This window comes from Ranitomeya imitator, chromosome 6, assembly GCF_032444005.1.
Source record: "Ranitomeya imitator isolate aRanImi1 chromosome 6, aRanImi1.pri, whole genome shotgun sequence".
In the NCBI taxonomy this organism is placed as follows: domain Eukaryota; kingdom Metazoa; phylum Chordata; class Amphibia; order Anura; family Dendrobatidae; genus Ranitomeya; species Ranitomeya imitator.
In genome coordinates, this window is record NC_091287.1 from 220,896,284 (window position 1) to 220,922,527 (window position 26,244).

The 26,244-nt window shown below is 46.7% G+C and overlaps 1 protein-coding gene across 1 annotated transcript in view; it reads left to right on the plus strand.

The window, feature by feature from the left end:
• Nucleotides 1-26,244, plus strand: part of LOC138643343 (band 4.1-like protein 4B) — a 152,549-nt gene that overhangs the window by 34,652 nt on the left and 91,653 nt on the right. Inside the window, exon 3 of the mRNA XM_069732267.1 lies at nucleotides 20,833-20,959. Within this exon, the coding sequence (XP_069588368.1) occupies nucleotides 20,833-20,959 (127 nt within the window). The remainder of the gene's footprint in view (nucleotides 1-20,832; nucleotides 20,960-26,244) is intronic.

The window sequence follows — 26,244 nt, forward strand, 5'->3', positions numbered from 1 at the left end:
TGGACAATCTGTCTGTGGGACTGGGGTTGGGGTTCCTCTGGCTACAATTACATAATCCTGTGATAAACTGGGAATCTTGGGACATTGATAAATAGGGGTCCTAATTGTAGTAAAAATTGCCTCTTTACTGTCATCCGTCAGTCTGGAGGGTAATCCGGAGTATCTGAAGTACCTTGAGGATGTGTTCTTTAAGAAGGAAGCTGAGGTTCTACAACCACACTGCTCATTCGATTGTGCTGTTCATCTTTTTCCCGGTGCCAAATTGCCCAAAAACTGTTTGTACAACCTTTCCGGCCATAAACAGGCCGCTATGAAAGAGTATATCGCACATTTGGCCATCTGTCTCTCCATCTGTCTCTCCCGTGGCGGCGGGGTTATTTTTTGTTAAGAAACAGGATGGTGGTTTACGCCCATGCCCCGATTTTCGAGAACTGAATGAAATCACTATATGAAACACTTATCCCCTCCCACTGATACCCGATTTGTACAATCAATTATTGGGGGCCAGGTGGTTCTCTAAGTTGGACCTCAGGAGAGCATACAATCTCATCTGTATGCGTGAGCGGGATGAGTGGAAAACTGCATTTCTCACTTCTGAGAGTTTGTTTGAAAATTTGGTTATGCCCTTTGGCCTGACTAACGTGCCAGCAGTGTTCCAGAATTTCAATAATCATGTTTTCTCAGATTTTATTGATCATTTCATGGTTGTTTATTTGGATGACATTCTCATATATTTTTCGGACAAACATAGTCACATGGGCCACCTCCGGGCGGTTCTTCAGAAGCTTAGGGAGAACTCACTATTTGGAAAACCGGAGAAGTGTCAATTTTTTTGCTCAAGAATTGTCCTTTCTTGGGGTCATTTTGTCTGCTGGGGGGTTTTTAATGGACCCTAGGAAGGTGCAGGCTATTGTGGATTGGGTGCAACCCAAAGATCTCAAGGGTCTTCAGCATTTTCTGGGTTTCGCTTATTATTATAGAAAATTCATTAAAGGTACCGTCACACTGAACGCTATCGCTAGCGATCCGTGATGTTGCAGCGTCCTGGCTAGCGATATCATCCAGTGTGACACGCAGCAGCGATCCGGATCCTGCTGTGATATCGCTGGTCGGGGCAGAAAGGCCAGGACTTTATTTCGTCGCTGGATCTCCCGCAGACATCGCTGAATCGGCATGTGTGACGCCGATTCAGCGATGTCTTCGCTGGTAACCAGGGTAAACATCGGGTTAATAAGCGCAGGGCCGCGCTTAGTAACCCGATGTTTACCCTGGTTACCATCGTTAAAGTTAAAAAAACAACCACTACATACTTACCTACCGCTGTCTGTCCCCGGCGCTGTGCTTCTCTGTACTGGCTGTGAGCGCCGGGCAGCCGGAAAGCACAGCGGTGACGTCACCGCTCTGCTTTCCGGCCGCTGTGCTCACAGCCAGAGCAGAGAAGCACAGCGCCGGGGACAGACAGCGGTAGGCAAGTATGTAGTGGTTGTTTTTTTTACTTTAACGATGGTAACCAGGGTAAACATCGGGTTACTAAGCGCGGCCCTGCGCTTAGTAACCCGATGTTTACCCTGGTTACCGGCATCGTTGGTCGCTGGAGAGCGGTGTGTGTGACAGCTCTCCAGCGACCAAACAGCGACGCTGCAGCGATCCGGATCGTTGTCAGTATCGCTGCAGCGTCGCTTTGTGTGACGGTACCTTAAGGGGTTTTCTCAGGTGGTCAAACACCTCATGGATTTAACTCGTAAGGGGGCTGATCTCAAGAACTGGTCAGCTCCAGCTGTGGCAGCGTTTTCTTCCTTGAACAACTGTTTCATGACTGTCTCTGTATTGGTTCAACCTCATTTGTCTAAACCAATTTTTGTAGAGGTGCATGCCTCAGAGGTGGGAGTGGGGCTTGTGTTGTCTCATGGGCCTACAACATTGACTAACTTAAGACCTTGTGCCTTCTTTTCGAAAAAATTTTCCTCTGCTGAGAGGAATTATGATGTGGGTAACCGTGAGCTATTGGCCATTAAGCTGGCTTTTGAAGAATGGAGCCATTCTTCAGAGGGGACTGTCCGTCGTATCACTGCCATTACGGATCACAATAACCTGTCTGACATCGAGTCCGCCAAAGGTTTAACTCCGAGACAGGCAAGGGGGTCACTGTTTTTCCAAATTTCAATTTTATATCACTTTCAGACCAGGGTCCAAGAATGTTAAAGCTGATGTTTAATGTTGTAGCCTAGATCCAATTTCACCTCCTGAACCTCCTTCCTCCATTCTTCAGCCTGGAGTGGTGGTGGCTGCTCTGGCCTCAGCATTGGAACGAAAGATTTGTGAGGCCCAATCACTTGCTCCTTTGTCCAAACCTGATAATAAGCTCTTTGTGCCTGTTCAGTATCGATTAAGGGTGCTTCGGAGGTTCCATGACTCAGCTCTGGGTGGGCATCCTGGAATCTTGGCCACACGTAAAACCATCACTAGGCTGTTTTGGTGGCCCTCATTGGCTTCTGACATCACTAGGTTTGTGCCCTTCTGTGAAACTTATGCCTACGCAAAACCTCCCGTAACCGACCCGCCGGGGAATTGGTGCCACAGCCAATTCCAGATAGACCGTGGACTCATCTGTCCATGGATTTTATCACCGATCTTCCCTCTCTAATGGCAAAACCGTGATCTGGGTAGTTGTTGATAGGTTCAGTAAACCAGCGCATTTTGTACTGTTGGCGGACCTCCCTAATGCTGAGACTCTAAAGAAACTATTCATTGAGCATGTGGTCCGATTGCATGGTGTGCCTGTCTGTGTGGTGTCTGATAGGGGGGTGCAATTTGTGGCAACATTCTGGAGGGCTTTTTGTAAAAGGCTTGGTATCAGACTGAACTTTTCAACGGCCTACCATACTGAGACCAACGGTCAGACTGAAAGAACCAGTCAGTCTTTGGAGCAGAAATTATGGTGTCTTTCCATGTCTCGACAGGATGATTGTTGCTTTGCGGTACTCATGGCAGAATTTGCTTTCAATAAGCATGTCAGTCAGTCCACTGGTACTTCCCTGTTCTTCTGCGACTATGCGTTTCACCCCCACTTTCGTGAGTTTTTCCAGCTATATTCGGGGTGTCCAGGGGCTGATTCAGCCTTCCTTCATTTGGGGAAGGTCTGGAGGGAGGTTCAGAGAAACATTGGGAAGGCTCAGGACAAATATAATTTTTTTGCGGATAAATGAAGTTCTGTGAGGCCGGCTTACCAGGTGGGGGATAAGGTATGGTTATCCACCAAGAATATAAGATTGAGGATTCCCTCTGCTAAGTTGGGTCCCAAGTTTATTGGCCCTTATGAAATTTTAGAGGTGGTTAATCATGTGGCCTTTTGCCTGCGCTTGCCTCCCCAATGTGTTCCATAAGGTGCTTCTGAAGCCATCCTTGCCTTCCTCAGGTGAGTCTCCCTCACACCCGCTGTCTGTTGTGGTGGATGGCCAGACTGAGTATGATGTGGAATGGGTGGTGGATTCTTGTATGCTCCGCTGTTCATTTCAGTACTTGGTCCATTGGAAAGGTTACGGTCCTGAGGGCCGGTCATGGGTGGCGGCGCATTCGGTCCATGTGGATCGGTTGGTCTGGACCTTTCACGCTCATTGTCCAGGGAAGCATGGCCCCCTATTGAGAGGGGGTACTGTCATGATCCAGTCCAGAGTTTGGTTTCTGCTATCCTCTCTCTGGACTGGTCATGTGGGGGTTAACGCTCTCTGCCTCATTTTGGAGCTGGCTGGGCTTTTTCAGTCCTCTGCAGTCTGCTGGACAGCATCAGTGATAGTTCATGCTTTCAGGCTAGAGAAGTTGGCCTGTATACCCTGGTGATCCTTCCGCCTCTGACTTCCCATATTTGTGTGAGACCTGTTCCCTATCCCTGACTTAGTGTTCGTCTGGTGGTTTTCTTTACAGTGTATGACTGGGCCTGATCTCGATAGCCCGCCTCTTGCTTTCCATCTCTGATACCTCATTCCCTGACCAGCTTTGACTTCTGGCCTGTACCCCTGACTCCATCTTACGTCTCTCGTTTTGATAACCGTGCTCCCTTTTGGCCCTGACTTCTGGCTTGTCTGACTTTGTTTATTGCTGCTACCTCTGGTACTTCTACTCCTGACAGTTTCTGACTCATCTGAACACTCTTTCGTTACCTGTGACACATGCGTGGCTGTTCAATGTTGCTACGCTGTGAGTGTGCAACCTCTCTTCCCTCACCAGCACCCCCTGGTGGAGGTTGCATTAAACTGCACTGCAGCTACATCACAGCATCTCTATATTGATTAAAATGATACCTTGGTTGATGAAATACGTCTTGTTGTTGTTCAATCTTTATTTTCATTTTTGAGTTAATGAGATGCTCTTGTGGAGGAGCAGGCCTGTGGGGGCGTCTTCATGTGGTGCTCTGATTAGCTATTTATAATAAAGACTGCTGACAGGTCACTGATCCCTCACTATAAAGGCACAGATGATTGGCCTCGGGGAGACCAAAACATCCAACACCGCGGAGACACCATCACGTGTTTCTCAACGCAGTGATTCCAGAACACTGCCCCCATCCCTTATGGGAAATATGCAGATGCATGTAAAGAAGCTGCGGAGACACCATCACGTGTTTCTCGACGCAAGCAGTGAATAGCCAGGCCTTTCCCCGGGAAGGAACAACCACGGGAAGGGCAGCATCCTATGAAGGAAAGCCACCTATGCCAAGCATGGTATCCATCCACAGACAGCTGTTTCGGGGTTTTTGCCCCTCATCAGTGTGGAGTAGGAATCTGGCTATTAGGAGCAGTGCCTAGTAAAAAGGCTATAAAGGCACAGATGATTGGCCTCGGGGAGACCAAAACATCCAACACCGCGGAGACACCATCACGTGTTTCTCAACGCAGTGATTCCAGAACACTGCCCCCATCCCTTATGGGAAATATGCAGATGCATGTAAAGAAGCTGCGGAGACACCATCACGTGTTTCTCGACGCAAGCAGTGAATAGCCAGGCCTTTCCCCGGGAAGGAACAACCACGGGAAGGGCAGCATCCTATGAAGGAAAGCCACCTATGCCAAGCATGGTATCCATCCACAGACAGCTGTTTCGGGGTTTTTGCCCCTCATCAGTGTGGAGTAGGAATCTGGCTATTAGGAGCAGTGCCTAGTAAAAAGGCTATAAAGGCACAGATGATTGGCCTCGGGGAGACCAAAACATCCAACACCGCGGAGACACCATCACGTGTTTCTCAACGCAGTGATTCCAGAACACTGCCCCCATCCCTTATGGGAAATATGCAGATGCATGTAAAGAAGCTGCGGAGACACCATCACGTGTTTCTCGACGCAAGCAGTGAATAGCCAGGCCTTTCCCCGGGAAGGAACAACCACGGGAAGGGCAGCATCCTATGAAGGAAAGCCACCTATGCCAAGCATGGTATCCATCCACAGACAGCTGTTTCGGGGTTTTTGCCCCTCATCAGTGTGGAGTAGGAATCTGGCTATTAGGAGCAGTGCCTAGTAAAAAGGCTATAAAGGCACAGATGATTGGCCTCGGGGAGACCAAAACATCCAACACCGCGGAGACACCATCACGTGTTTCTCAACGCAGTGATTCCAGAACACTGCCCCCATCCCTTATGGGAAATATGCAGATGCATGTAAAGAAGCTGCGGAGACACCATCACGTGTTTCTCGACGCAAGCAGTGAATAGCCAGGCCTTTCCCCGGGAAGGAACAACCACGGGAAGGGCAGCATCCTATGAAGGAAAGCCACCTATGCCAAGCATGGTATCCATCCACAGACAGCTGTTTCGGGGTTTTTGCCCCTCATCAGTGTGGAGTAGGAATCTGGCTATTAGGAGCAGTGCCTAGTAAAAAGGCTATAAAGGCACAGATGATTGGCCTCGGGGAGACCAAAACATCCAACACCGCGGAGACACCATCACGTGTTTCTCAACGCAGTGATTCCAGAACACTGCCCCCATCCCTTATGGGAAATATGCAGATGCATGTAAAGAAGCTGCGGAGACACCATCACGTGTTTCTCGACGCAAGCAGTGAATAGCCAGGCCTTTCCCCGGGAAGGAACAACCACGGGAAGGGCAGCATCCTATGAAGGAAAGCCACCTATGCCAAGCATGGTATCCATCCACAGACAGCTGTTTCGGGGTTTTTGCCCCTCATCAGTGTGGAGTAGGAATCTGGCTATTAGGAGCAGTGCCTAGTAAAAAGGCTATAAAGGCACAGATGATTGGCCTCGGGGAGACCAAAACATCCAACACCGCGGAGACACCATCACGTGTTTCTCAACGCAGTGATTCCAGAACACTGCCCCCATCCCTTATGGGAAATATGCAGATGCATGTAAAGAAGCTGCGGAGACACCATCACGTGTTTCTCGACGCAAGCAGTGAATAGCCAGGCCTTTCCCCGGGAAGGAACAACCACGGGAAGGGCAGCATCCTATGAAGGAAAGCCACCTATGCCAAGCATGGTATCCATCCACAGACAGCTGTTTCGGGGTTTTTGCCCCTCATCAGTGTGGAGTAGGAATCTGGCTATTAGGAGCAGTGCCTAGTAAAAAGGCTATAAAGGCACAGATGATTGGCCTCGGGGAGACCAAAACATCCAACACCGCGGAGACACCATCACGTGTTTCTCAACGCAGTGATTCCAGAACACTGCCCCCATCCCTTATGGGAAATATGCAGATGCATGTAAAGAAGCTGCGGAGACACCATCACGTGTTTCTCGACGCAAGCAGTGAATAGCCAGGCCTTTCCCCGGGAAGGAACAACCACGGGAAGGGCAGCATCCTATGAAGGAAAGCCACCTATGCCAAGCATGGTATCCATCCACAGACAGCTGTTTCGGGGTTTTTGCCCCTCATCAGTGTGGAGTAGGAATCTGGCTATTAGGAGCAGTGCCTAGTAAAAAGGCTATAAAGGCACAGATGATTGGCCTCGGGGAGACCAAAACATCCAACACCGCGGAGACACCATCACGTGTTTCTCAACGCAGTGATTCCAGAACACTGCCCCCATCCCTTATGGGAAATATGCAGATGCATGTAAAGAAGCTGCGGAGACACCATCACGTGTTTCTCGACGCAAGCAGTGAATAGCCAGGCCTTTCCCCGGGAAGGAACAACCACGGGAAGGGCAGCATCCTATGAAGGAAAGCCACCTATGCCAAGCATGGTATCCATCCACAGACAGCTGTTTCGGGGTTTTTGCCCCTCATCAGTGTGGAGTAGGAATCTGGCTATTAGGAGCAGTGCCTAGTAAAAAGGCTATAAAGGCACAGATGATTGGCCTCGGGGAGACCAAAACATCCAACACCGCGGAGACACCATCACGTGTTTCTCAACGCAGTGATTCCAGAACACTGCCCCCATCCCTTATGGGAAATATGCAGATGCATGTAAAGAAGCTGCGGAGACACCATCACGTGTTTCTCGACGCAAGCAGTGAATAGCCAGGCCTTTCCCCGGGAAGGAACAACCACGGGAAGGGCAGCATCCTATGAAGGAAAGCCACCTATGCCAAGCATGGTATCCATCCACAGACAGCTGTTTCGGGGTTTTTGCCCCTCATCAGTGTGGAGTAGGAATCTGGCTATTAGGAGCAGTGCCTAGTAAAAAGGCTATAAAGGCACAGATGATTGGCCTCGGGGAGACCAAAACATCCAACACCGCGGAGACACCATCACGTGTTTCTCAACGCAGTGATTCCAGAACACTGCCCCCATCCCTTATGGGAAATATGCAGATGCATGTAAAGAAGCTGCGGAGACACCATCACGTGTTTCTCGACGCAAGCAGTGAATAGCCAGGCCTTTCCCCGGGAAGGAACAACCACGGGAAGGGCAGCATCCTATGAAGGAAAGCCACCTATGCCAAGCATGGTATCCATCCACAGACAGCTGTTTCGGGGTTTTTGCCCCTCATCAGTGTGGAGTAGGAATCTGGCTATTAGGAGCAGTGCCTAGTAAAAAGGCTATAAAGGCACAGATGATTGGCCTCGGGGAGACCAAAACATCCAACACCGCGGAGACACCATCACGTGTTTCTCAACGCAGTGATTCCAGAACACTGCCCCCATCCCTTATGGGAAATATGCAGATGCATGTAAAGAAGCTGCGGAGACACCATCACGTGTTTCTCGATGCAAGCAGTGAATAGCCAGGCCTTTCCCCGGGAAGGAACAACCACGGGAAGGGCAGCATCCTATGAAGGAAAGCCACCTATGCCAAGCATGGTATCCATCCACAGACAGCTGTTTCGGGGTTTTTGCCCCTCATCAGTGTGGAGTAGGAATCTGGCTATTAGGAGCAGTGCCTAGTAAAAAGGCTATAAAGGCACAGATGATTGGCCTCGGGGAGACCAAAACATCCAACACCGCGGAGACACCATCACGTGTTTCTCAACGCAGTGATTCCAGAACACTGCCCCCATCCCTTATGGGAAATATGCAGATGCATGTAAAGAAGCTGCGGAGACACCATCACGTGTTTCTCGACGCAAGCAGTGAATAGCCAGGCCTTTCCCCGGGAAGGAACAACCACGGGAAGGGCAGCATCCTATGAAGGAAAGCCACCTATGCCAAGCATGGTATCCATCCACAGACAGCTGTTTCGGGGTTTTTGCCCCTCATCAGTGTGGAGTAGGAATCTGGCTATTAGGAGCAGTGCCTAGTAAAAAGGCTATAAAGGCACAGATGATTGGCCTCGGGGAGACCAAAACATCCAACACCGCGGAGACACCATCACGTGTTTCTCAACGCAGTGATTCCAGAACACTGCCCCCATCCCTTATGGGAAATATGCAGATGCATGTAAAGAAGCTGCGGAGACACCATCACGTGTTTCTCGACGCAAGCAGTGAATAGCCAGGCCTTTCCCCGGGAAGGAACAACCACGGGAAGGGCAGCATCCTATGAAGGAAAGCCACCTATGCCAAGCATGGTATCCATCCACAGACAGCTGTTTCGGGGTTTTTGCCCCTCATCAGTGTGGAGTAGGAATCTGGCTATTAGGAGCAGTGCCTAGTAAAAAGGCTATAAAGGCACAGATGATTGGCCTCGGGGAGACCAAAACATCCAACACCGCGGAGACACCATCACGTGTTTCTCAACGCAGTGATTCCAGAACACTGCCCCCATCCCTTATGGGAAATATGCAGATGCATGTAAAGAAGCTGCGGAGACACCATCACGTGTTTCTCGACGCAAGCAGTGAATAGCCAGGCCTTTCCCCGGGAAGGAACAACCACGGGAAGGGCAGCATCCTATGAAGGAAAGCCACCTATGCCAAGCATGGTATCCATCCACAGACAGCTGTTTCGGGGTTTTTGCCCCTCATCAGTGTGGAGTAGGAATCTGGCTATTAGGAGCAGTGCCTAGTAAAAAGGCTATAAAGGCACAGATGATTGGCCTCGGGGAGACCAAAACATCCAACACCGCGGAGACACCATCACATGTTTCTCAACGCAGTGATTCCAGAACACTGCCCCCATCCCGTGGTTGTTCCTTCCCGGGGAAAGGCCTGGCTATTCACTGCTTGCGTCGAGAAACACGTGATGGTGTCTCCGCAGCTTCTTTACATGCATCTGCATATTTCCCATAAGGGATGGGGGCAGTGTTCTGGAATCACTGCGTTGAGAAACACGTGATGGTGTCTCCGCGGTGTTGGATGTTTTGGTCTCCCCGAGGCCAATCATCTGTGCCTTTATAGCCTTTTTACTAGGCACTGCTCCTAATAGCCAGATTCCTACTCCACACTGATGAGGGGCAAAAACCCCGAAACAGCTGTCTGTGGATGGATACCATGCTTGGCATAGGTGGCTTTCCTTCATAGGATGCTGCCCTTCCCGTGGTTGTTCCTTCCCGGGGAAAGGCCTGGCTATTCACTGCTTGCGTCGAGAAACACGTGATGGTGTCTCCGCAGCTTCTTTACATGCATCTGCATATTTCCCATAAGGGATGGGGGCAGTGTTCTGGAATCACTGCGTTGAGAAACACGTGATGGTGTCTCCGCGGTGTTGGATGTTTTGGTCTCCCCGAGGCCAATCATCTGTGCCTTTATAGCCTTTTTACTAGGCACTGCTCCTAATAGCCAGATTCCTACTCCACACTGATGAGGGGCAAAAACCCCGAAACAGCTGTCTGTGGATGGATACCATGCTTGGCATAGGTGGCTTTCCTTCATAGGATGCTGCCCTTCCCGTGGTTCTTCCTTCCCGGGGAAAGGCCTGGCTATTCACTGCTTGCGTCGAGAAACACGTGATGGTGTCTCCGCAGCTTCTTTACATGCATCTGCATATTTCCCATAAGGGATGGGGGCAGTGTTCTGGAATCACTGCGTTGAGAAACACGTGATGGTGTCTCCGCGGTGTTGGATGTTTTGGTCTCCCCGAGGCCAATCATCTGTGCCTTTATAGCCTTTTTACTAGGCACTGCTCCTAATAGCCAGATTCCTACTCCACACTGATGAGGGGCAAAAACCCCGAAACAGCTGTCTGTGGATGGATACCATGCTTGGCATAGGTGGCTTTCCTTCATAGGATGCTGCCCTTCCCGTGGTTGTTCCTTCCCGGGGAAAGGCCTGGCTATTCACTGCTTGCGTCGAGAAACACGTGATGGTGTCTCCGCAGCTTCTTTACATGCATCTGCATATTTCCCATAAGGGATGGGGGCAGTGTTCTGGAATCACTGCGTTGAGAAACACGTGATGGTGTCTCCGCGGTGTTGGATGTTTTGGTCTCCCTGAGGCCAATCATCTGTGCCTTTATAGCCTTTTTACTAGGCACTGCTCCTAATAGCCAGATTCCTACTCCACACTGATGAGGGGCAAAAACCCCGAAACAGCTGTCTGTGGATGGATACCATGCTTGGCATAGGTGGCTTTCCTTCATAGGATGCTGCCCTTCCCGTGGTTGTTCCTTCCCGGGGAAAGGCCTGGCTATTCACTGCTTGCGTCGAGAAACACGTGATGGTGTCTCCGCAGCTTCTTTACATGCATCTGCATATTTCCCATAAGGGATGGGGGCAGTGTTCTGGAATCACTGCGTTGAGAAACACGTGATGGTGTCTCCGCGGTGTTGGATGTTTTGGTCTCCCCGAGGCCAATCATCTGTGCCTTTATAGCCTTTTTACTAGGCACTGCTCCTAATAGCCAGATTCCTACTCCACACTGATGAGGGGCAAAAACCCCGAAACAGCTGTCTGTGGATGGATACCATGCTTGGCATAGGTGGCTTTCCTTCATAGGATGCTGCCCTTCCCGTGGTTGTTCCTTCCCGGGGAAAGGCCTGGCTATTCACTGCTTGCGTCGAGAAACACGTGATGGTGTCTCCGCAGCTTCTTTACATGCATCTGCATATTTCCCATAAGGGATGGGGGCAGTGTTCTGGAATCACTGCGTTGAGAAACACGTGATGGTGTCTCCGCGGTGTTGGATGTTTTGGTCTCCCCGAGGCCAATCATCTGTGCCTTTATAGCCTTTTTACTAGGCACTGCTCCTAATAGCCAGATTCCTACTCCACACTGATGAGGGGCAAAAACCCCGAAACAGCTGTCTGTGGATGGATACCATGCTTGGCATAGGTGGCTTTCCTTCATAGGATGCTGCCCTTCCCGTGGTTGTTCCTTCCCGGGGAAAGGCCTGGCTATTCACTGCTTGCGTCGAGAAACACGTGATGGTGTCTCCGCAGCTTCTTTACATGCATCTGCATATTTCCCATAAGGGATGGGGGCAGTGTTCTGGAATCACTGCGTTGAGAAACACGTGATGGTGTCTCCGCGGTGTTGGATGTTTTGGTCTCCCCGAGGCCAATCATCTGTGCCTTTATAGCCTTTTTACTAGGCACTGCTCCTAATAGCCAGATTCCTACTCCACACTGATGAGGGGCAAAAACCCCGAAACAGCTGTCTGTGGATGGATACCATGCTTGGCATAGGTGGCTTTCCTTCATAGGATGCTGCCCTTCCCGTGGTTGTTCCTTCCCGGGGAAAGGCCTGGCTATTCACTGCTTGCGTCGAGAAACACGTGATGGTGTCTCCGCAGCTTCTTTACATGCATCTGCATATTTCCCATAAGGGATGGGGGCAGTGTTCTGGAATCACTGCGTTGAGAAACACGTGATGGTGTCTCCGCGGTGTTGGATGTTTTGGTCTCCCCGAGGCCAATCATCTGTGCCTTTATAGCCTTTTTACTAGGCACTGCTCCTAATAGCCAGATTCCTACTCCACACTGATGAGGGGCAAAAACCCCGAAACAGCTGTCTGTGGATGGATACCATGCTTGGCATAGGTGGCTTTCCTTCATAGGATGCTGCCCTTCCCGTGGTTGTTCCTTCCCGGGGAAAGGCCTGGCTATTCACTGCTTGCGTCGAGAAACACGTGATGGTGTCTCCGCAGCTTCTTTACATGCATCTGCATATTTCCCATAAGGGATGGGGGCAGTGTTCTGGAATCACTGCGTTGAGAAACACGTGATGGTGTCTCCGCGGTGTTGGATGTTTTGGTCTCCCCGAGGCCAATCATCTGTGCCTTTATAGCCTTTTTACTAGGCACTGCTCCTAATAGCCAGATTCCTACTCCACACTGATGAGGGGCAAAAACCCCGAAACAGCTGTCTGTGGATGGATACCATGCTTGGCATAGGTGGCTTTCCTTCATAGGATGCTGCCCTTCCCGTGGTTGTTCCTTCCCGGGGAAAGGCCTGGCTATTCACTGCTTGCGTCGAGAAACACGTGATGGTGTCTCCGCAGCTTCTTTACATGCATCTGCATATTTCCCATAAGGGATGGGGGCAGTGTTCTGGAATCACTGCGTTGAGAAACACGTGATGGTGTCTCCGCGGTGTTGGATGTTTTGGTCTCCCCGAGGCCAATCATCTGTGCCTTTATAGCCTTTTTACTAGGCACTGCTCCTAATAGCCAGATTCCTACTCCACACTGATGAGGGGCAAAAACCCCGAAACAGCTGTCTGTGGATGGATACCATGCTTGGCATAGGTGGCTTTCCTTCATAGGATGCTGCCCTTCCCGTGGTTGTTCCTTCCCGGGGAAAGGCCTGGCTATTCACTGCTTGCGTCGAGAAACACGTGATGGTGTCTCCGCAGCTTCTTTACATGCATCTGCATATTTCCCATAAGGGATGGGGGCAGTGTTCTGGAATCACTGCGTTGAGAAACACGTGATGGTGTCTCCGCGGTGTTGGATGTTTTGGTCTCCCCGAGGCCAATCATCTGTGCCTTTATAGCCTTTTTACTAGGCACTGCTCCTAATAGCCAGATTCCTACTCCACACTGATGAGGGGCAAAAACCCCGAAACAGCTGTCTGTGGATGGATACCATGCTTGGCATAGGTGGCTTTCCTTCATAGGATGCTGCCCTTCCCGTGGTTGTTCCTTCCCGGGGAAAGGCCTGGCTATTCACTGCTTGCGTCGAGAAACACGTGATGGTGTCTCCGCAGCTTCTTTACATGCATCTGCATATTTCCCATAAGGGATGGGGGCAGTGTTCTGGAATCACTGCGTTGAGAAACACGTGATGGTGTCTCCGCGGTGTTGGATGTTTTGGTCTCCCCGAGGCCAATCATCTGTGCCTTTATAGCCTTTTTACTAGGCACTGCTCCTAAAAGCCAGATTCCTACTCCACACTGATGAGGGGCAAAAACCCTGAAACAGCTGTCTGTGGATGGATACCATGCTTGGCATAGGTGGCTTTCCTTCATAGGATGCTGCCCTTCCCGTGGTTGTTCCTTCCCGGGGAAAGGCCTGGCTATTCACTGCTTGCGTCGAGAAACACGTGATGGTGTCTCCGCAGCTTCTTTACATGCATCTGCATATTTCCCATAAGGGATGGGGGCAGTGTTCTGGAATCACTGCGTTGAGAAACACGTGATGGTGTCTCCGCGGTGTTGGATGTTTTGGTCTCCCCGAGGCCAATCATCTGTGCCTTTATAGCCTTTTTACTAGGCACTGCTCCTAATAGCCAGATTCCTACTCCACACTGATGAGGGGCAAAAACCCCGAAACAGCTGTCTGTGGATGGATACCATGCTTGGCATAGGTGGCTTTCCTTCATAGGATGCTGCCCTTCCCGTGGTTGTTCCTTCCCGGGGAAAGGCCTGGCTATTCACTGCTTGCGTCGAGAAACACGTGATGGTGTCTCCGCAGCTTCTTTACATGCAACTGATCCCTCACTGACCTGGCCACGTGTTTACATAATCAATATTATATATGCATATTGAAAAAAAACCTTCTGCAGGCAGACACCAGCCATGGCACCTGTGCTGCAGCATGATCACATATGTACTGTGTATATAATTAATATATTTGAGGCTATCCTGATATTAAAAAAAATCCATTTAAATTGGCTCCCGCCGTGCCTGCTGTCATGATTCCAATGGCAGGGAATCACAAAAGGACAAGCAACAACGAGCTCTAGGGTGATGGAACCTGAGCTGACCGCGACCCTAAACCTGAACACACAAATAACAATAGCCGGGGAACGTGCCTACGTTGATCCTAGACGTCTCGCACCAGCCGAAGATCTAACTTCCCCTATTAGAAGAAACACAGACCTCTCTTGCCTCCAGAGAAATACCCCACAGAAATAGCAGCCCCCCACATATAATGACGGTGAAATGAGAGGAAGGCACATACACAGTATGAAATCAGATTCAGCAAAATGAGGCCCGCTAAAACTAGATAGCAGAGGATACAAAAGTAAACTGCGCGGTCAGCAAAAAACCCTTCAAAAAACCATCCTGTAATTACTTGAACTCATGTTCCAACTCATGGAACATGAGGAGCAATTACAGCCCGCTAGAGCAACCAGCAGCAAAGAAACAATTATATGCAAGCTGGACAAGACAAAAAATAAATCAAAATGTGGAACAAGAAAATCAAAAACTTAGCTTGTCCTGAAGATTACTGAAGCCAGAAGCTGAGGTAACAAAACACTCAGATAACCTTGATAGCCGGCGGGGAAATGACAAGAAAGCCCGGTTAAATAGGAAACTCCCAAATCCTAATAGAACAGGTGGACACCAGAGACAGCAGAACACAAATCACCCAGTACCATCAGTAACCACCAGAGGGAGCCCAAAAACAGAACTCACAACAGCCTGCGCAGCAGCTATCAGTGGTCTGATAGCTGCTACTGCGAATGCGCCAAATGGATCAGTGATCATTCAGCAGTCTTCATTATGAATAGCTAAGCAGAGCACCACATGAAGACACCCCACAGCCACGCCCTGAAGCACGAGCATATCATTAACTCAAAACTGAAAATAAAGATTAAACAATAACCACAAGATGAATTTCATCAACCAAGGTATCATTTTAATCAGGATAACAGCGCTGACCTGACGATGTCTGTAAGTTACTGTGCATAATCCTGCTGACAGGCTCCCTTTAAGATTTCACATATGGTTAAATGGAAGTTAGATCTTAAAAAAAAATAACATTTACAGAAGATCAATGGGAGATAAGTCTCAAATGAACTTATGCTTCTAACATTTGCCTGTCTCTCCATGAATCCTATTACAAAATGTTTACTAAGTGGTATTTCACTTGGGTTAGGTTAGCTAATGCATTGTCTAACCAGTCTCCTGAATGTTGGAGGAACTGTGGCCTCAATAGTGACCTATTACATATATTTTGGGAATTGACCCAAAATAAAAGTCTTATGATCTCAGATTTTTTTATTCATTAATAAACTAATCAAAATAAACTTTCTTAATACTTCCCAAAATTTCTGCTTTTGTTCGATATGGAACACTTTGTGCATACGATGCGGATTTTGCTTTGGATCCGCAGCATTTCCGCAGCTGCGTGTCCGCAGCAGTTTCCCATGAGTTTACATTACAATGTAAACCTATGGGAAACAGAAAACGCTGTGCACATGCTGCGGAAAAAAATGCGCGGAAACGCAGCGGTTTCCAGCATGTCACTTCTTTCTGCGGATTCCGCAGCGGTTTTACACCTGCTTCAATAGAAAACCGCAGTGTAAATCAGTTGTAAAACCGCAGTGAAATCCGCAAAAAAACGTGGTAAATCCGTGATAAATCTGCAGCAAAAATGCAGCGTTTTTGCCCGCAGATTTATCAAATCCGCTGCGGAAAAATCCACAGTGCACCATTCTACGTGTGCACAGACCCTTAGAGCCTCTGAGACCCATTTTTATTCATATTTTTGTAGTTAAAAATTCCAGCCTATGGGGAAAAAAAACTATTAATCTCAAATTTCCTGACATGTTGGGAAAGATATCTTCTCATAATTTTTATGAATTTAAACATACTATTGCAAACAACTTGTATGAAAAGCATAAGAGAAAACAGGGACTTTGGACCAATGCTTTCCCCGTGAGTAGTGTTAAGGGGGCACTAAGTTGTGTTAGTTGTGAATGTTAAACCTTCTTTATTAGTGCTGTTTTTATCATGAATGTTTAATTAAGGTTATTCTGTTGTTTATCTGTTTTATTTGTATTTTGTGACAACCTTTGGATTTGTTATATAATCTAAGTTCTCCTTTCCTACCTACCGCCAATAAATTTTACTTCTCTTCTTTCATTAACTTCCCTCAGCTCCGCTTTCCTTTCCTATGTATAAATTTAAATTTAATAAAAACCATTGAAACAAAAAATATGTGCGAGTCCCCGTGCCTGCATGTTACATAGTTACATAGTTATTAAGGTTGAAGGAAGACTATATGTCCATCTAGTTCAACCCATAGCCTAACCTAACATGCCCTAACATGTTGATCCAGAGGAAGGCAAAAAAACCCCATGTGGCAAAGAGTAAGCTCCACATTGGGGAAAAAAATTCCTTCCTGACTCCACATACGGCAATCAGACTAGTTCCCTGGATCAACGCCCTATCAAGGAATCTAGTGTATATACCCTGTAACATTATACTTTTCCAGAAAGGTATCCAGTCCCCTCTTAAATTTGAATAATGAATCACTCATTACAACATCATACGGCAGAGAGTTCCATAGTCTCACTGCTCTTACAGTAAAGAATCCGCGTCTGTTATTATGCTTAAACCTTTTTTCCTCCAACCGCAGAGGATGCCCCCTTGTCCCTGTTTCAGGTCTATGATTAAAAAGATCATCAGAAAGGTCTTTGTACTGTCCCCTCATATATTTATACATTAAAATAAGATCACCCCTTAGTCTTTGTTTTTCCAAACTAAATAGCCCCAAGTGTAATAACCTATCTTGGTATTGCAGACCCCCCAGTCCTCTAATAACCTTGGTCGCTCTTCTCTGCACCCGCTCCAGTTCAGCTATGTCTTTCTTAAACACCGGAGACCAGAACTGTGCACAGTATTCTAAGTGTGGTCGAACTAGTGACTTGTATAGAGGTAAAATTATATTCTCCTCATGAGCATCTATGCCTCTTTTAATGCATCCCATTATTTTATTTGCCTTTGTAGCAGCTGCCTGACACTGGCAACTGAATTTAAGTTTGTCATCCACCCATACACCCAGGTCTTTTTCATTGACGGTTTTGCCCAGAGTTTTAGAATTAAGCACATAATTATACATCTTATTACTTCTACCCAAGTGCATGACCTTACATTTATCCCCATTAAAGCTCATTTGCCATTTATCAGCCCAAGCTTCTAGTTTACATAAATCATCCTGTAATATAAAATTGTCCTCCTCTGTATTGATTACCCTGCAGAGTTTAGTGTCATCTGCAAATATTGAAATTCTACTCTGAATGCCCCCTACAAGGTCATTAATAAATATGTTAAAAAGAAGAGGGCCCAATACTGACCCCTGTGGTACCCCACTGCTAACCGCTACCCAGTCCGAGTGTGCTCCATTAATAACCACCCTTTGTTTCCTATCCCTGAGCCAGCTCTCAACCCACTTGCACATATTTTCCCCTATCCCCATTATTCTCATTTTATGTATCAACCTTTTGTGTGGCACCGTATCAAAAGCTTTTGAAAAGTCCATATACACTACATCCACTGGGTTCCCTTGGTCCAATCCGGAACTTACCTCTTCATAGAAACTGATCAAATTAGTCTGACATGAACGGTCCCTAGTAAACCCGTGCTGATACTGGGTCATGAGGTTATTCCTCTTCAGATACTCCAGTATAGCGTCCCTTAGAATGCCCTCCAGGATTTTACCCACAGTAGAGGTTAAGCTTACTGGCCTATAATTTCCGAGTTCAGTTTTTGTTCCCTTTTTGAATATTGGCACCACATTTGCTATACGCCAGTCCTGTGGCACAGACCCTGTTATTATGGAGTCTTTAAAGATTAAAAATAGTGGTCTATCAATGACTGTACTTAATTCCTGCGGTACTCGAGGGTGTATCCCATCCGGGCCCGGAGATTTGTCAATTTTAGTGATTTTTAGACGCCGCCGCACTTCCTGCTGGGTTAAGCAGGTGACATTTAATTGAGAATTTTTATCACTAGACATTTTGTCTGCCATGGGATTTTCTTGTGTAAATACTGATGAAAAAAAGTCATTTAGCATATTGGCTTTTTCCTCATCCTCATCCACCATCTCACCCAGACTATTTTTAAGGGGGCCAACACTATCATTTTTTAGTTTCTTACTATTTATGTAGTTAAAGAATATTTTAGGATTATTTTTACTCTCTCTGGCAATGAGTCTCTCTGTCTCAATCTTTGCTGCCTTGATTTGCTTTTTACAGAATTTATTTAATTTTCTGTATTTATTTAATGCCTCCTCACTACCTACTTCCTTTAATTCTCTAAATGCTTTCTTTTTGTCACTTATTGCGCCCCTTACAGCTCTATTTAGCCATATTGGTTTCATCCTATTTCTAGTATGTTTATTCCCATACGGTATATACTGTGCACAGGTCCTATCCAGGATGCTAATAAACGTCTCCCATTTTCTTTGTGTATTTTTGTGTCTCAGGATATCGTCCCAGTTAATTGCACCAAGATCCTCTCTCATCCGTTAGAAATTTGCCCTCCTGAAGTTTAGTGTCCTTGTAACCCCTCTACTACACATCTTTTTAAAGGATACATGAAAACTTATTATTTTGTGATCGCTATTTCCCAAGTGACCCCCAACCCTTATATTTGATATGCGGTCTGGCCTGTTGGTTAATATTAGGTCTAGCAGTGCCCCCCTTCTTGTTGGGTCCTGAACCAGTTGTGAAAGGTAATGGTCTCTCATAATTGTCAAAAACCGATTACCTTTGCTGGAACTGCAGGTTTCTGTTCCCCAATCTATTTCAGGGTAGTTGAAGTCCCCCATGATAATGACTTCTCCTTGAGTCGCAGCTACATCTATTTGCTTTACGAGGATATTCTCCATTGCTTCCATTATTTTTGGAGATTTATAACAAACCCCTATCAGTAATGTATTATTTTTTCCCCCTCCCCTTATCTCCACCCACAGGGATTGTCTTGTGACTGTTGACAAACCGACAGCCACAAAACATACACAGATTGCCAAAACCCGCAAGACATGCAGGCGCAAGGACTCAAACATATTTTTCGAGAACGCCAAAGACACTCGATTAGCACACGAGCATGCTCAGATAACGCCTTATTCAAGCACCTGTATTCATCACTACACATAAAGAGAAGTGGGACACAAAGCATTTGGCATGTGGTTGACTTTATTGAAACTGCATATGGAGCAGTCACATGAAGAGCACAGAACAAATAGAAGTGGCAGTATCCCAACATTACTTTATACACCTTTAGAATTTAGCATGTTCCAGACAACTCTTTTAATATATGTGGCTGTTAAGCCATGTACAAATAATGTATACCGGATGCATTGTAAAATTGCCATGTTTTTTCAATGTTTTTGGAAAATACAGGGAAAAAGAAACCACATCGCAAAAGAATCATGTGATCACAGCCTTAGGCCGGTTTCACACGTCAGTGGCTCCGATACGGGAGGTGACAGTTTCCTCACGTACCGGAGCCACTGACACACATAGACACATTCAAATCAATGCATCTGTGCAGATGTCATTGATTTTTTGCGGACCGTGTCTCCGTGTGCCAAACACGGAGACATGTCAGTATTCGTGGGAGCACACGGATTACACGGACCCATTAAAGTCAATGGGTCCGTGTAAAACACGTACCGCACACGGACGTTGTCTGTGTGCAGTCCGTGTGCCGTGCAGGAGACAGCGCTACAGTAAGCGCTGTCCCCCCCACTGGTGCTGAAGCCGCCATTGATATCTTCTCTGCAGCAGCATTTGCTGTAAAGAAGATATGAATAATTGTGTTTAAAATAAAGGTCAATGTCCCCATCCCCCTCCCACCCCCTGTGCGCCCGCCCGCTGTTCTTAAAATACTCACCTGGCTCCCTCGCTGGCTGGTGCTGCTTCCTGTCCTGGCCGCACCTTCTACTGTATAAGCGGTCACATGGGGCCGCTTATTTACAGCTATTAATATGCTGCTCCACCCCTATGGGAGGTGGAGCCGCATATTCATGACTGTAATCGGCGGCCCCACGTGACCGCTCATACAGTAGAAGGTGCGGGCAGGACAGAAAGCAGCGCCAGCCAGCGAGGGAGCCGGGTGAGTATTTTAAGAACAGCTGTCTCCTGCACGGTGCGTGTGGTACCCAGTGGGCACACGGGCGGCACACGTGTGCCGCACGTGTTCCACACTGATGTGCCACAGAAACGCAGGGGCACACGGACACGGATAATTCCGGTACTGATTTTTCCGGTACCGGAATTATCTGGACGTGTGGAACTGCCCTTAGAGTGTAATTCCCATTACAGAACATATAATGCTCATACTGAAATTAACAGTCATGATTATGATAATCCTAAGTATTATTTTCTTTGATTTTCTAGTAACCACAGTGATGAAGATGATCTTCCTCCAGCCCTGGCTGCAGTCGCTGCAGAGTCAGCTGCAGAACAGAGGGCTGCTCTTCTTCTGGCTTCCACTGGAAACTCCCAGGCATCCTCAATTGAGAAGGTCTATAGTACTGTGTGATGATATTTCTAAAATAAGCATGGGACTGACAAAGTTACAAATTTAAAAGAAGCTTGAATGAACTTTTTGACAAGTGATGAGCAGGTGTACAATAGAATACCTTTGCTATTCTTTAACTGTATAAAATCATAAGACCATTTCATTTTTTATGCAGAATCATTTTTAATAGCTTCTCTTTTTACCAGATTAGTGTATGCTTGATAAAAAAGTGATGATCCAACAGTAAAATCAATTTTTTTAGACATGGATTGATTAAAAAATAATATTCTGAGGCATACTCATTAATCGCTTTCCAGCAAACCTTAAGTTCTCACATTGGCCACTCAGGAGGTCTTTGTCCGCTCTGTACACTATGTCTACTCTGATTGGAAGTCACAGCAAGTGATTACAAAAGCACATCATTGGATTACACAATGTCAGAAAATACGCCCAATGTATATCTTTGAAGAAAGGCTTAAACGTTATATGAACTGAGCCTTAGGCCTTCTTCACACGTCTGTTTTTTATGTCTGAATAAGGTCCGTTTTTTAAAGACCGTAAATACGGACATACATATACCCATTGTATTCAATGGTGGTGCATACATGTTAGGTTTTTCACACAAACCATATAAGTCCATGTGAAAAACCAGCAGACATGTCAGTTTGTTTTATTCCGCACGGAGAAAATGCGTGCTGCACAGGTGCACACGGATGACACATGGATGATATCTGTATGTCATCAGCGTGACACGTACCAGCGCCTGGGAACAAGCGCTACTGTACACGCTGCTCCCTGGTGCCGGACAGCTGCTGAAGGCAGCTCTCATCATTGCCTCCTCCTCACACTGATTTCAGCACAACCAGGAGACAATGATGGGAGTTGTATTCAGCAGATGTGTCCCTCCTGTGCTAAATAAAGAATTTTAAAAACAAAACAGCATGAGCTCCAGTGCAATTTTCATAAGCAGGAGAGGGAAAGCCCATGGCAGGGGGCTGATTTTAATAACCTGGGACAAGGGACAATAACCCGTAAGGTTTCCAGGCCATTAATAACAGCTCCCAGCTGTTTGCTTAGCCTTTCCTGGTGAATTTACGGGGGACCCCAGAAAAAAATTATGTAGAGTCCCTCTATAAATTCAAACCAGCAAAGGCTAAAATTACAGCTGGTGACTGATATTAATAACCTGGGAAAGGGTTGGAGATATTGCTCCCCCCGGCTACCAAAATCGGCCTTGTAAAAAAGAAGCATTCACAATACACTGTGTTTTATTTTAAAATAAATTTGTAAAACAGGGTGTGAATTTTTATTTCAAATAATGGATTTTGTTCTAGATGTGTATTTTTTACCATATGACCATGAGGTTAGTAATGTAAAGGCATCCAATAGACGCGTCTCCATTACAACCCGTGGCCTTGATGCCACCTCACAATACAAAGGTGGCATCAACCCCACAAACATTTCCCCACTTGCCACCACCACAGGACAAGTGAGAAGAGTGTCAGAATTCCGGGTTTTCCAAGTCATCTTGTTTCTGGATTTAACCGTGTTCATGCCACATCTGGGATCACCTTGTGAACTAATTTCTGGACTTATCTGTGTTCATGTCATACCTGGAATTAACCTGAGGACTTGTTCTGGACTTCCCTGTATTTACTACATGCCTGGATTTGACTCTTTCTCAGTGTTTTGATCCACACCACGTCACTGTTCACACTCACCTTTTGATCACCTTGCTGAGGACTCTGTCTTAAGAACTCTGCCGTTATGCTGTATAAGTTTAAAGGACTTGTTTCATTGCAGGTCACTGCGGGTTATCAGTATATTGTTTTGAGTGTTATTTGCTGTTGTACAAATACACTATTTGCACTAAAAAAAAACATCTCTGTCTGTTCATTGCCCCACGCTACCAGAATCCTCGAGTTCCTACAATAGTATTACAGGATACTACAGCCCACAGAGGATTCTGCTGGGGCAATGACAGAGACATGGGTAGACCAATTGTTTGCTATGATTAACTCCTTGCAGCAGGAGATGGAGGTTGTACAAAATAAGGTTAGCGACATGGACTCCCAGGCTGGCCACAATGCGCAGGTGTTTGGTCAGGCTCTCCAAGATTTACGTACCTTGATAGAGGCTCAGGAGACCTTACTCGCTCAGCATACACCACCCACCAGTATGCCCAAACTGCCTCCATTCCGGTTTAATGGTGACTGAAGTCAATTCTGCGGGTTTATTAACCCCTTTACCCACGAGGGTTGTATGCACCTTAATGACCGGACCAATTTTTACATTTCTGACCACTGTCCCTTTATGAGGTTTTAACTCTGAAACGCTTCAACGGATCCTGATGATTCTGACAATGCTTTCTCGTGACATATTGTATTTCACGTTAGTGGTAACATTTCTTCAATATTACTTGCATTTATTTGTGTAAAAAAAACAGAATTTTGGCGAAAATTTGGAAAATTTTGCAATTTTCAAACTTTGAATTTTTATGCCCATAAAACAGAGAAATATGTCACACAAAATAGTTAATAGATAACATTTCCCACATGTCTACTTTACATCAGCACAATTTTGGAACCAAATTTTTTTTTTTTCGTTAGGAAGTTATAAGGGTTAAAATTTAACCAGTGATTTCTCATTTTTACAACAAAATTTACAAAACCATTTTTTTCAGGGACCACTTCACATTTGAAGTCACTTTGAGGGGTCTATATGGCTTAAAATAACCAAAAGTGACAAAATTCTAAAAAAAACTGCACCCCTCAAAACCACATTCAAGAAGTTTATTAACCCTTTAGGTGTTTCATAGGAGCAGAAGCAACGTGAAAGGAAAAAATGAACATTTATCTTTTTAGTCACCAAAATGATAATACAGCAACAATTTTTTTGTTTTTCCAAAGGTAAAAGGAGAAAATGGACCACAAAAGTTGTAGTCCAATTTGTCCTGAGTACGCCGATACCCCATATGTTGGGGGAAACCCCTGTTTGGGCGCATGTTTAGCACGTTTATCCCCTAAGTGCTTCACAGAAATTTATAATGCCCAGGCGTGAAAATAAAAAATCATATTTTTTTCCACAAACATGATCATTTAGTCCCCAATTTTTTATTTTCACAAGGGTAACAGAAGAAATTGGACCACAAAAGTTGTAATCCAATTTGTTCTGAGTACGCCGATACCCCAAATGTGGGGGGGAACCACTGTTTGGGCGCATGGCAGGGCTCAGAAGGGAAGGAGCACCGTTTGACTTTTTCAAGCTAAAATTAGCTGGAATTGATATCGGACGCCATGCCGCGTTTGGTGAGCCCCTGATGTGCCTAAACCAGTGTTCCCCAACTCCGGTCCCCAAGAGCCACCAACGGGTCATGTTTTCAGTATTTCCTTAGTATTGCACAGGTGATAATTGCATCACCTGTGCAATACTAAGGAAATCCTGAAAACATGACCTGTTGGTGGCTCTTGAGGACCGGAGTTGGGGAACACTGACCTAAACAGTGGAAACCCCCACAAGTGACCCCATTTTGGAAACTAGACCCCCTAAGAAACTTGTGTGGTGAGCACTTTTATTCCCTAAGTGCTTCACAGAAGTTTAGAACGCCCGGGCGTGAAAATAATCGTTTAGTCCCCAATTTTTAATTTTCCCAAGGGTAACAGGAGACAATGGACCCCAAAAGTTGTTCAATTTATCCTGAGTATGCTGATACCCCACATGTGGGAAAAAATATTGTTTGGGCACGCGTCGGGGCTCGGAAGGGAAGTGGTGACGTTTTGGAAAGCAGACTTTGATGGAATGGTCTGCAGGCGTCATGTTCCATTTGCAGATCCCCTGATGTGCCTCAACAGTAGAAAAAAACCCACAAGTGACATTTTGTAAAGTAGACCCCCAATGAACTTACATAGATGTACCCCTTTTTGGAACTAATCTACTGTTTCCTGTTAAGTTAATTAGTAGTGCATGGAGTTGTGGTACAATTTGAAGCAATCCTTCATACACAAGCCAGGTTTTTCGGGGCAGGTGTCGCAGTGATAAATGGTGTCCTTGCGTATTCCCCTTTTGTAACACACTTGGCACCTTTTTTGCGACTTACCTCTTTTTCCAGTTTGCGCAACCTCACCCGGGAAATGCTGACCTGGTACGATACGAGCACCTTCAGTTCCAGAAGTACTGTGGCCCGCTCCTTCCCTCGTGCCAAATATCAGGGCATTAACCACTACCTCCTGGAACTGAAGGTACGACGTATCAGTGTGGCGTGCACATCGTGACAGCAGGAAAGCATTGAGCATTGCCATTTGTACGATGTACACGGACAGCTTTTTGTACCACACCTTGGCCTTTCTAAAAGCACTGTACAGTTGGAGGAGTTGATCAGAGAGATCAACGCCCCCCATGTTTTTGTTGTACCCCAGTACACAGTCCGGTTTGCAGACCTGTGTAGAGGTACCCCGTACAGTGCTGAGGGCACTGCCATCACAGTGTATGGTGGTCAAGAGAAGGACGTCCCTCTTGTCCTTGTACTTGACCACCAGCAGGTGGTCGCTACATTGTGCTCTGCTGTCAACCCTTCTGAGCATCTGCCCAAGTAGTGTTTTTGGGAGGCCTCTCTGATTTTTGCGGACAGTACCACAGGCTGCGGTACCTCGCGCATAGATGGATTTGTAGAGTGGGATGCTGGGATGCTGGAATAAAAGTTATCAGTGTAGAGGTGATAACCTTTATCCAGCAGTGAGTGCACCAAATCCCACACAATTTTCCCACTCACTCCCAGGATAGAAGGACACTCAGGCGGTTCAATCCTGGTATCCTTCCCTTCATAGACTCTAAAGCTGTAGGTGTACCCTGAGGTACTCTCACACAGCTTATAGAGTTTGATTCCGTACCTGGCCCTCTTGCTGGGCAGGTATTGACGGAATCTGAGCCGCCCCTTAAAATGAACCAAGGACTCATCCATGCAGATGTCCCTTTTTGTTGAAGTGTTCGATGACAGGCCGGACTTTGAACAGACGGTCAAAGTTGGGGTCATCTCGTGCGGGACTCTGTGCATTATCGGAATAATGCAGGAACTTATGGTGGCCTCAGACCATGACCATTCGGAACACTGTAGTGTTGTATAAAATATCAACACTCCAATATTGCCGAATTTCTGGCTTCTTCAGGAGCCCCCTATGAAGGTCCAGGCCCCAAAACTGCATCATTTCAACTGCATCTACAGGAGACCAGTTAGAATATGATGAAACAGTGTTTTGCTCCAAAAATTGACGAGCATACAAATTAGTTTGCTC